At 50.7% G+C, this 12,293-nt stretch overlaps 2 protein-coding genes across 2 annotated transcripts in view; one reads left to right on the top strand and one right to left on the bottom strand.

Moving 5' to 3' along the window:
- Positions 1–1,755: 1,755 nt before the first annotated feature.
- On the bottom strand, positions 1,756–6,968 carry LOC121473173 (transcriptional adapter 3-like). Its single transcript, XM_041725212.1, is given in 3 exon segments — positions 1,756–3,912; positions 6,608–6,823; positions 6,879–6,968. Coding segments are annotated over 3 exon segments (1,626 nt in total). The 3' UTR covers positions 1,756–2,592.
- A 580-nt stretch (positions 6,969–7,548) lies between these two features.
- FNBP1 (formin binding protein 1) overlaps positions 7,549–12,293 on the top strand; it is a 143,631-nt gene continuing 138,886 nt past the window's right edge. Inside the window, exon 1 of the mRNA XM_041723795.1 lies at positions 7,549–7,718. Coding sequence (XP_041579729.1) covers positions 7,695–7,718 — 24 coding nt within the window. The 5' untranslated portion in view covers positions 7,549–7,694. The remainder of the gene's footprint in view (positions 7,719–12,293) is intronic.

Here is a 12,293-nt window from a genome sequence, read left to right as displayed (position 1 = left end):
GGAAAGACTCATCTCCTAAACTTGACTTTTAACCTCGCTCTCTTAGTCAAGTCTATATTGTTTTTTTTTTTTCCATTTCCTCTAACTTTGCAGGATCCATTAAAGTTTACCATTAATAGCTGAATTTATTTATTTATTTTTAAGATTTTATTTATTTATTCATGAGAGATACAAAGAGAGAGGCAGAGACACAGGCAGAGGGAGAAGCAGGCTCCATGCAAGGAGCCTGATGTGGGACTCAATCAAATTTGGTATTAGTTTAAATTTAATTTAATTTAAAATTCCGGAAATCTTATGGAAATTAGTGGGTTAATATTCTCTGGTTGTAATAAGATATACTTGGCATTTGTTTGTTTTGTTTTGTTTTAAATATTTTATTTATTTGAGGTAGAGGGGAGAGCATAGAGGGAGAGTGAGAGGGTGAAGCAGACTCCCTGCTGGGCAGAGAGCCCAATGCAGGACTCAATCCCAGAACTCCGAGATCATTACCTGAGCTGAAGCAGACGCTTAACTGCTCAACCGATGGAGCCGCCCAGGTGCCCTTGCCATTCATTTTTATCAAAAGAGTTGATATTTCAGACCAAAACCTCTATAAACACAGTGTGAAAAACCAGAGATGAAATTGGCAACTGGCGATACATTCAGAAGTCAAATGTCACTTTCATTCTTTGACTTGAAATACCATTTCGTGGGATGCCTGGGTGGCTCAGCAGGTGAGCGTCTGCCTTTGGCTCAGGGCATGATCCTGTAGTCCCAGGATTAAGTCCCACATCTGGCTCCCTGCTTGGAGCCTGCTTCTACCTCTGCCTATGTCTCTGCCTCTCTCTGTGTCTCTCATGAATAAATAAATAAAATCTAAAAAAAAAAAAAAAAAAAAAAAGAAATGTCACTTCTTGGGGCATGGGAAGCCAACCAAGTCTTGCAGGGAGTCATCTTCTTGGAAAAACTAGGCTCTGGCATGTCTTAAATCCCATGGTTTGGAAAAAAAAACTGTGAAGTTCACTTCTCAATTTGGTGGCACGGTATATAACTTGCTCAGGCCACAGGACACCTGTTTTTTTCCTGGTTTCATGCACAGCTTTGTAGATCTTCAGGGGAATTCCACCATCAGATACAAAAATTGGTTGCAGTTTTAAGATTCTACTCACCATAGAGTTGCTACTTTTATCCCACTCCAACTTTTTACACTTGACTGCCTTCTTGGGTCCTTAGTGAGAAGTCTGAATGCTAAACAAATGAAGAATTTTAAGGTAGAAACTAATGGAAGCTATTTTAAAGGGGAAGAAAAAAATCCTGGGAAGTTTGTTATGAATAGTTCCTCAGCAATAGACAACCAATCAATTGTAGTTCAGGCAAGCCGCTTTGCTGCATCAGAAGTGCTTAAAAGATTGCTTTCTTGATACAAGTAAAAATCCTCTAGAAAACAAGAGGAAAAGAAGAGGAACCAATATTGGTGTATTGGTGCTCTTACGTGCTAAGCATTTTACACGTATTCTTTAATCTTCAAAGTGCAACTACAAGTCTTCGTGACTTTGAAGTAAGTAGCATTATTTCCATTTCTTAGAGCTCTTCTGTACAGGGTTTTCCCAATCTGGCTATCACCAAAGATTGTGCGCAGTGCCAGCGCTCTCACTCAGCCTCAGAACAACCTACAAGCTACCTGTTTCACCAGTGAGGAACCTGAAGCTCAATTTAAGTTAACATGCAAAGGTCATACACACATCTAATAAGTGTGGGACACTAAAATTCCAATTTAGCAATTACAAAACTGATCTCCTGTAAAATGGATGAGATGAAGATAGAAATATCTATATATCAAAGGCCCTGAGTGAGATGTTTATTATTTGCTAGCAGTGTTAGAATCGTCAAAAAACCCTAGTAGAATTCTTGGCCTCTAACTACATAGCAGCCTGTACAGAGTCTCTAATAAGGTCCACATGGTCAGACATTTTGGTGTAAAACTATGTAGTCACCCACAGAGATCATAATTTTGTAAATCATTGTCCTTCAAATGTTCCTGAGAGGGGAATCAGGTGTGCTTAACCCAGACTGATCCTCTGTGTAATTCAAACATTTACATAGAGAGGGTTCAGAATACTCCCTATGAAAATTGAATCCTAAGTAGGTTAAGTCACAGTAATTTGTTAATTGGGAAAATTCTTCGTATTAGAATTATTCTTTTCCTATAAGAGAAACGGAAGTAGATTTAGTTCTTCCTAGAAAATACTGTGCTGTATTTGTTTTCTGTTTTGTTTTATTTTGTTTTGCTTTGCTTTTTAAAAAACCACAGCAGTCACTTTACTTTTAGCTTTGCACTTTACAAAACCACAAGGGAGAAGTCCTTGAGGGAGAGGGAAGTAGGAGTGGGGGATAGTAAAGAAGGGAAGCCCAGTAGGGCCTCCCATGTCCTGACTGTACAGAACTAGGCCAAAAGACCCCAGGGAATGGCCACAGTCCTCTAGAGACTGTTGCGATTTGACATTTAATAGGCAGCCACAGGCCTGAGGTTCAGGCAGCCCAGAGAAGGAAGTTGGCTTCCTACCCCTCCTTCCCCCAGGCTAGGGGAAGTCAGCTTGCAATTAGGGGTGAGGGCTACCCATCCAGCAGCTTTAGGATGCTCTCAGGCTCCTTCAGAGTCTTCCAGGCCTGGTCCTTCTCCTTGGTTGGGGTCTGCTTCTTCTGCCAGGCAGCCATGATCTTCCAGAAGGCGTCCATGACCTTGTTGTCTGCCATGTGGACCCACTGCCTCAGCTCCTGCTGGCTTACCTCCTCTTTTGCCAGCCTCATCAGGTTGTGCTTCTTGGTACGATTATGGGCACTGAGTGCCTTCAGCTCGGTCTGCAGTTTGTGCAGCTTGGCAAGGACTTCATCCTCCGAGTCCTCTGCAGGGCGGTCCTCAGACTCTAGCAGGCCCCGGGCAATCAGCTCCTCCTTGATGTGCCTCTCCAGGGACTTGGTATGTGGCACGCTGAAGGGCTTGTTCTGATTACAGGGAGCGGTGCTTGCCCCATTGGCCCCTGATTCCTTCCCAGACATGTCAGGAATAGGAGAATCCTCCATAGGGGAAATGATATTTTTCTCCACAAGGGCCTGTAGGAGGTGCTGCGTCAGAGCACCAAAAGGGTACCCATCTTCAGGCTGCTCGTGCTGGGCCTCAGACTTCTTCAGCAGGGCATCCACATCTTTAGTGTCCAGTTCAGTCAGTGGCCCCATGAGGCCTTTCTTTTTGTCAGCCACAGCTGCTGCCCGGGCCCCATCCTTCTGTTCCTCCAGCAGGTGCTCCTGCACCCAGCATTGGGAGCAGTGCTTCCCCAGGGGTGGGATCTTATAATGTTCAGCCTCGTCTTCTGGGGGTTTCAGTAGTTCCTCTAGTATGCGTACTTCCTCACTGGTGATATCAGCACAGTAGGGCTCTACAGAGGCCCAGAACCTGTTGGGGGCATCATTCCTGGGGATCTGTGGCATGTCAATTGGGTCATCAGTGAATTCATATTCCTGGATCTTGGGCTGAAGGTTTTTGGATTTGGGATGCCGGGGACCAGGGCCCGGCCCATGACCCACCTTCCCTTCCAGTTTCTGCTTCTTCAGCTTTCCATGTTTTGGGGGAGCTCCAAGCTCATGGTTTCGACCCAGCTTCAGGAATCGTCAATCACCTTTCTTATCCTGCCAATCAGTGAGGATCTGGGTTTCAGCTTCAAGAACCCACAGGCACCAGCTGGCAGAGGAAAGCAGGGTCTCAAGCTCCAGCTGCAGAGTTTCCAGCTCTTCAGTGCAGATGCCATCATCCTCAGAGCGGGCTAGCATAGCCGTGTAGCATGGACAGACCTTCAGGTGGTCCACAGACTTGAAGTCATGGAACTGCAATGGGCAGTCCTTCAGTACACTCGTGGTCCAGGATATGGGACCCTGTGACTACCCGGGATGTTCTGAGGATTATGAAAGGATGCTTGTCAAGAGCCCCATTCAGTGTCTGGCACAGAAGTGCACCTGTTTAATGGCTGTGCTGTATTTGTTTTATCTTTTTTTTTTCTCCTGCAGGCTTCTCTTTATCCTGAGCAGTGGTTGATTAGTTTAGTTAGTTTTCTTTTTTAAGAATTTATTTATTTAGGGATCCCTGGGTGGCGCAGCGGTTTGGCGCCTGCCTTTGGCCCAGGGCGCGATCCTGGAGACCCAGGATCGAATCCCACATCGGGCTCCCGGTGCATGGAGCCTGCTTCTCCCTCTGCCTGTGTCTCTGCCTCTCTCTCTCTGTCTCTCATGAATAAATAAATAAATTCTTTTTTTTTAACTTTTATTTATTTATGATAGTCACAGAGAGAGAGAGAGAGAGAGAGAGAGGCAGAGACACAGGCAGAGGGAGAAGCAGGCTCCATGCAGGGAGCCCTATGTGGGACTCCATCCTGGGTCTGCAGGGATCAGGCCCTGGACTGAAGGTGGCGCTAAACCGCTGAGCCACCCGGGCTGCCCAGTTTAGTTTAGTTTTGTTTTATTTTTAAATTTTATTATATATATATATATTTTAAAGATTTTATTTATTTATTCATGAGAGACACACAGAAAGAGAGGCAGAGACACAGGCAGAGGGAGAAGCAGGCCCCATGCAGGGAGCCTGATGGGACTCGATCCTGGGACTCCAGGATCACACCCTGGGCTAAAGGTGGCACTAAACCTCTGAGCCACCAGTACTGCCGCTAGTTTTGTTTTAGAGTTTGACATTTTCAAACCTTTTCCAGGTATTGCCCAAACTTAATGAAGTTAAAGATATTTGCAGTGCAGTCTAGTTAACCTGGTTTCATATAGTGCTGCTACGGTGGCTTCTAATGGGTTCTTATAACTGTTTCCTGCTTACTCATCCTAAAAGGTTTCGCCTTGATGTGGCATTTTTTTCTTCTGCTGTCCTTTCTTCTTCTTTCCCTTCTTTAGAGCAGCAGGTTGTCTTTGCTCCTGATTAGCATATTTTCAGAAATGGTCACTCTTTTTGAGAAGTCTCTAAGAACACAGTCAAGATTAGATCATTGTATTTGGAAAAATATTCAAGCATTGGCAGGGAGGAAAATTGAGTTGATTACTGAGCAAGATCTTTGTAAGCCAACCTGCATTTCACTTACTGTTTCCAAATAGCAAACTAAATTGTGCAGCATTGTTTGAAATTTTAAGCCCTCCAGTTCACTCTGGTTATCAGTCTGCCTTGGGAGTCAGTGGCTGGCCATCTTGATTGTTACATACCTAGCAGGCTTAAAGAGTTCTCAGACCTGGTAACAGTGAGAACAAAATATTTAAACACACACACTAAAAACAAACAAATAGGGGAAACTTGTAACTGGAAAAAAGACCAAAACAGTTTTGACAGTTTATTGTTAACTGTGTCCAACAAAGGAAGTAGACTTGTAGGTTTATCTGCAAGGGTTTTTCAGCTCCACCCTTTCATGGAAGAGAATGATAACTTGTTGATGCCGGTCGTGGTGGGGTGGTAGGTATGGGAGAGATGCATTACTGTGCAATATTTCTAAAATGGGGCCCATTTTAGTTCAAAGTTGCTCAGAAAAGTCATTATTTTTTAAGAGTTTTTTTTTTTTTTTAATTTATGAAGGGGGGGGTGTGGAGACACAGGCAGAGGGAGAAGCAGGCTCCATGCAGGGAGCCCGAAGTGGGACTTGATCCTGGGACTCCAGGATCACGCCCTGGGCTGAAGGCAGCGCTAAACCGCTGAGCCACCCAGGCTGCCCCATTATTATCATTTTTTTTTAAATTTATGATAGTCACACAGAGAGAGAGAGAGAGAGAGGCAGAGACACAGGCAGAGGGAGAAGCAGGCTCCATGCACCGGGAGCCCGACGTGGGATTCGATCCCGGGTCTCCAGGATCGCGCCCTGGGCCAAAGGCAGGTGCCAAACCGCTGCGCCACCCAGGGATCCCCATTATTATCATTTTAAAAAAAGATTTTATTCATCTGTTTATGAAAGACACAGAGAGAGGCAGAGACAGAAGAGGGAGACAGGCAGAGGGAGAAGCAGGCTCCCTGCAGTGAGCCCTATCAGGACTTGATCCCAGAACCCCAGGATCACCTGAGCCACCCAGGTGCCCCAAGCGTTCAGTAGTATTAAATCAGAAAAGTTGGGGAGACAGGACCCAGTGATTAAAAGAAAGTTGGAACTCCAAGAATTCAACATAGCTTCTTGGAAACAATTGTGTAGACCTTTGGAACAAGAGATAGAAAAGTACCTAGTGGGACACCTGGGTGGCTCAGCAGTTTAGTGCCTGCCTTGAGCTCAGGGCATGATCCTGGAGTCCTGGGATGAGTCCCACATCGGGTTCCTGATGGGGAGCCTGCTCCTCTGCCTCTCTCTCTGTGTCTCATGAATAAATAAAATGTTTAAAAAAAAGAAAAAAGAAAAGTACCTACTTAAAAACCAGCTCTTGTAGCACCAGGCTGGCTCAGTTGGTGGAGCTTGCAACTCTTGATCTCAGAGTTGTAAATTCAAGCCCCACCTTGGGTGTAGAGATTACTTAAAAATAAAATCTAAAAAAAAAAAAAAAAAAAAAAAAAATCTGCTCACAGTTTACCAACCATGGGCCAAGTAACAGGTGCTTATCTCCTGATCCTTACCAGCACATGTTGAGATGGGTAGTTACCAACTCCATGTGGCAGGCGGGGGCTCTGAACTTCTAGAGGGATGGAGCCCTTGTCTGTGGCCACCCAGCTAGTGCAGGTGGGAGGCCAGATTGGAACCCAACACGTTCTCAGTGGACCCAGCGCCTTTGCCACTAAGCGGCAACGTGATTTCACATCTGAGCGTTTCTTGGCCGAACGAGTTGGGAACCACTGGTTTCAGAGATTGGAAATCACGGGTTGTATGTCCCTGGATTCCTTCCCCAACCACTATGCTCGGAGCTGCTTGGTGGCTCTCGGCCTCCATGTCCCTATCTGTATCCTGCACAGACCTCACTGAACCAGGCCCCACGCCCATCGCGCAAGGCTGCAGGGCACCTCAGGCCTCCGCGGCTGCTAGGCAGTGGCGGGGGGGGCGGGGGGGGGGGGACAGGGCATCCCGAGCGAACTCTGGTCCGCGTGAATGGCTGCCAAGGAAAAGTATTGTCCTTAAGTCCAAATTGGTGCTTGGTGCGGCGGATCAACTTCAGGCCTCCGTAGAGCCCCGGTAATAACAGGGGCCGGCTCCGTTCAAAGGCGAGAGGTTGTTCTAAGAGCAGAGAGTGTGGTCGCTAATAATGAAGAAGTCGGCGCGGAGAGTTCTGCGGGTTCCAGGTCCCGGCCGCACCCCCTTCCCCACTTCCCTCCGCGTGCTCCGGGACCCCCGGGCGGCGCCCGGGAGGAGGGGGGCAGTGGGCGGGGCGCGCGCGTGCGCGAGCTGTCAGGCCGGCCCCGCCCCCGCCCCGCCCCCCGCCGCCGCCCCTCCCTCCTTTTCCCCCTCCCCTCCCCTCAGTGTGGGGAGGGCTGGCGGGCGCTGCGGCGGCCGCGGCGGCTGCTTCCCCGGGCCATTTTGCTGAGGAACGACGAGGAGGAGGAGCTGCTGGAGCGACCCACGGAGAAGAGCGGCGAGCTAGAGGAGGCGGCGGCCGCGCGCGCACCGGGCTTTCCTCGATCGCGGGGATCTCCAGGGGCGAAGGGATCGCCGGGGAGGGGGACCGGAGAGCCGCGCCTGCCGCGCGGCGCGCCCCTTCCCGCCCCCTGCACCATGAGCTGGGGCACCGAGCTCTGGGTGAGTGAGGGGCCGGGCCCGCCGGGCTGGGGGGCGGGGGGAAGGTGCATTGCGCGCCTGGGCAGGGGGCGCGGGCCGGGCTGCTTTGGTGGAGGCGGTGGCGTGCGGGTCGGGGTCCCCGCGGCCTGCGGAGGAGACGCGGGGCTGTGCCACTAGTCGGCCTCGGCCCGAGCAGGAGGTGCAAGCCCGATTCGCCCTTCCGAGGCGAGGGGAGCTGGTGTGGGTCCTCGGCCGCCAGAAGAGAGGGCACGGATCCGGGCCCCCCCGCGGCCTGGGCAGGGGGTGCGGATCCGGGCCCCCCCCCCCGGCGGCCTGGGCAGGGGGTGCGGATCTGGGTACCCCCGGCGGCCTGGGCAGGGGGTGCGGATCTGGATCCCCCGGCGGCCTGGGCAGGGGGTGCGGATCCGGCCCCCCCCCCGGCGGCCTGGGCAGGGGGTGCGGATCTGGGTACCCCCGGCGGCCTGGGCAGGGGGTGTGGATCTGGATCCCCCCGGCGGCCTGGGCAGGGGGTGCAGATCTGGGTCCCCTCGGTGGTCTGAGCAGGGGGTGCGGATCTGGGTCCCCCCCCCGGCGGCCTGAGCAGGGGGTGCGGATCTGGGTCCCCCCCCCGGCGGTCTGAGCAGGGGGTGCGGATCTGGGTCCCCCCCCCGGCGGCCTGAGCAGGGGGTGCGGATCTGGGTCCCCCCCCCGGCGGCCTGAGCAGGGGGTGCGGATCTGGGTCCCCCCCCTCGGCGGCCTGGGCAGGGGTTGCGGATCTGGGTGCCCCCCCCCGGCGGCCTGGGCAGGGGGTGCGGATCTGAGTGCCCCCCCCCCGGCGGCCTGGGCAGGGGGTGCGGATCTGGGTCCCCCCCGGCGGCCTGAGCAGGGGGTGCGGATCTGGGTCCCCCCCGGCGGCCTGAGCAGGGGGTGCGGATCTGGGTCCCCCCCCCGGCGGCCTGAGCAGGGGGTGCGGATCTGGGTCCCCCCCCTCGGCGGCCTGGGCAGGGGTTGCGGATCTGGGTGCCCCCCCCCGGCGGCCTGGGCAGGGGGTGCGGATCTGAGTGCCCCCCCCCCGGCGGCCTGGGCAGGGGGTGCGGATCTGGGTCCCCCCCGGCGGCCTGAGCAGGGGGTGCGGATCTGGGTCCCCCCCCCTCGGCGGCCTGGGCAGGGGGTGCGGATCTGGGTCCCCCCCCCTCGGCGGCCTGGGCAGGGGTTGCGGATCTGGGTGCCCCCCCCCGGCGGCCTGGGCAGGGGGTGCGGATCTGGGTGCCCCCCCCCCGGCGGCCTGGGCAGGGGGTGCGGATCTGGGTCCCCCCCGCCGGCCTGGGCAGGGGGCACGGATCTGTGTCGAGCCATCCACCCTCGTGCCCGGTAGGGGCCCAGGTCCCGCCGGGTGGCTGGGCGAGAGGTGCGGATCTGGGTCCCCCGCGGCCGGAGGAGGGGGCGCGGGCCGGCCTCCCCTCCGCGGCGCCCCGAGGCCAGTGCGGTGTGTAGAAGGAGCAGCCCTAATCCCTCGGGGCGAGGAACCGACGCGCGGCTGTCCAGCTTCGAGGGGGGCGTGGAGGCCCTCGGATTTTTGCGGGCTGCGTTAGTTGTTCGGGCGCCCCAGCGGCGAGTGTCTAGGGCTGTTCTCCCGGAGAGGTGCGGGCGGATCTGGCGCTTCTCTCGGGGCGGGGTGGCCTCGGCCCGGCCAGGTCTCGGGTCTTGGGTTTGGGGGTACAGGGGCGAGAAGTGGCGTCTTCCCTCTAGAGGCGAGGACTTTTGACCTGTGGCGGCGCGGGGCGCACTTGTAGTTCTGGAGGAGCAGCTCAGACGCCGGATTTGCCGTGGGGACTGCGGCGTTTGGCCCAGAGGGGAAAGTAAGCCGAGTTAGGGGGAGAATTTTGTGTGATCACCTTCAGGAAGAGGCGTTCGCGGGAACTGCTCGGAGGAAACAGTTTCGTACGGGAAAGGTTGGCGGCGAGGGGAGCCCTCGGAGGTCCTTAACCTGGGGCTGCGGATGGGTAAACAAGCAGCGCGGTGGCTGGAAGCTCTTGCTGGGAGCTGTGTCCCCGGAGCCGGAGCTGGGCGACCAGGGGATGCCGAGGCAGTGCACAGGCCGTCCCCGGAGAGGAGAGGCTGTGGCGGGTGGAAGGGAGCTCGTTTCTCTGCCTTTCTCTGGATTCCCGGGGAAATCCCTGGGCAAGGGATGGGCAGTGGAGGGTTCAGAGGGAGGAGTGGATGAAATCTCCATCATTGCACTGAAATGTTCTCAAGATGAGCCATTTCCCATGGTGAGCCGGGAAAGTGCCTCCTTTCGGAATTCCATTTGTGAAGGGTGTGGAGGAGAAAGTGTAGGGTGGTAGTTGCTGTCTGAACTGAGGCCAAGAAATCTCACGTCAAAATAAAACAAGGTTAGAGCAGCTACAGAAACAGAGCGCATCCTCCCTTAATTTTTTTTTTTTTTTTTTGGCTTTAATTGTTTTTACATAACCACTTCTTAGGCTCAGAAGCAGCTACTGTCATTGACACCAAAATCCTGAAGGCAATAGCTCCCTTAAATTAGAGTAATTCATTTTACAAACATCCTCTGTCCAAAGGAACTGGAAGATTTCAGGTGATGTGTACGAATATTCATTTTTAAAATAAAGTAACTGATGGCTTTACATATTTGTACATACATCCTTAGGCAAAATCTATCATGTTAAGGGCAGTGATTCTTCCCTCTTCTATTTCTTCTCTACTCCCTTTGGCTCTTAGCTTACCTGGGATGGGGGAACAGATCAGAAGTAAATTTTATCAAGATAAGAGAAATTCTGGCACGATCTCTTTTCACTTGTTCAAACAAGAGAAAGGAATTGAGGAGGAAAAAATACAGTATATTTTTAAGTGCAATAGATAGGGCTAAAGGGAGTGAACGTGATATGGACATTTCAGTAATGTTACTGAATGGCATAAAAGGTGATCAAGAAAGAGAAAGTAGCTATGCGAAGAAAATGGTACAGTAGCTCCAGTCACCTGCCTTGTTCTCTACACTTCTTTTAGGAGGCAGAGGGGTGAGAGAGAGTGCAAAGACAATTTTGTTGAAAATAAATAGGAACTGGAATATGTATGATATGTGATATGAAGCCTTGATTGGTTCAAAATAAATTGGGATGGTGGTGGGTAGGGATGTTGGCAAAACAGGAGTAGTCACGAGATGATAATTGTTGAAGCTTGGTGACCGGCATAAAAGGGCTCATGATACTATTCTTCTGTATATGCTTGGAATTTTCTGCAATAGAAGTAAGTGGAAAAGATTTTTAAGGGGTGGGAGTAGTGTGTACTAGACATTTTTTTCACTTGGTAACTTTACAAGAAAGAACACATCAGTTAGAATTTTGCATATGCAAGTATATGTCAATGAAGAGTTGCTGAAAAAAAGCATTTCACTAGAGTATGGGCCTTTGTCCTTGAGTGGCTTATAGTTTACTGGGGGGAGGGGGGGAGGAATGAACACATGACTTGCATTCATAAAAGAAGTGTACTAGCTGAGTTTTAAGATGAAATGCCAAGAAGTAAAAAAAAAAAAAAAGAAAGAAAAGAAAAAAAGAAATGCCAAGAAGTATAAGGGCAACAAAATGTCTCTTTTCAGCTTTTTTATTTTATTAGCACTTGAGATTTTTTTTTTTTTTTGAGTAATGAAGGATTCTGATAAAGAAGCTTCCAGTCCTTCAGTGGTAAGAAACTGGGTAAAGTGCCATGTTGGGCAGCACCACACAGCCCAGCGGAGAGCAGTCATTGAGGGTTTTCTTTGAATGGTGGCTTGGACTCATGCACGCGGGTAATGAGATAACGATGGGGTGCAAAAGCCTAAGTTGGTAGAATTATGTTTCTAGGTGGAGGGAGACTGTGCTATGGTTTGGATGACCATGAATTATTTGTAACAGGTGGTTGCAGCTTTTCTAGACTTTCACAAATACCACCAGGTTTTACACATATTTTAGGACTTTAGTCAAGATCCACACAGGCTTTTAAAACCTTCGGGCTTCTAATGGGCACTTTACACCCAAGGCTTGCTCTAAAGGCATGTCCTCCTTTTAGGTAGAGTAAAACCTTTCTCTCTCTCTCTCTCTCTCTCTTTTTTAACATCTCTGTAAGGGGTGAGCTTTTATATTCCAGGAAACTTTGAGAAATCATGAAATGTCAGGAAGTCATCATACCACTACAAAAATGAACTCAAACCCATAATTTGTAATAACTTTATTGGATTAGTTTGTATTTAAATGGGAGGCTATTTTTGTATCAGAAGGGTCATAACAAAGTACAAATGGCTGTTTTAAAGTGATTCGGATATCATTAAATAGTTTCTGTACAACTCTTAGTACTAGTCTCTTTTATTTTTATTTTTGGTGTTTTTTTTTTTTAATTTTAATTTTAAGGAAACTCCACATTACACATGGGACTCAAACTTAGAACCCCTAGATCAAGAGTCACATGCCCTACTGACTGAGCCAGCCAGGCACGCCCCCCCCCCATACTTTTCCCTTTTAATCGATTTTTAATTTTTTTTTTTATTGAACAACTACTGTGTGTAAGACACTGGATCTAACTCATGTTATATATATCAAAGGATAT

This window comes from Vulpes lagopus, chromosome 12 (genome assembly GCF_018345385.1).
Source record: "Vulpes lagopus strain Blue_001 chromosome 12, ASM1834538v1, whole genome shotgun sequence".
Lineage (NCBI taxonomy): Eukaryota > Metazoa > Chordata > Mammalia > Carnivora > Canidae > Vulpes > Vulpes lagopus.
Note: the sequence above shows the minus strand (reverse complement) of the source record. Positions and strands in the feature narration are given on the sequence as shown.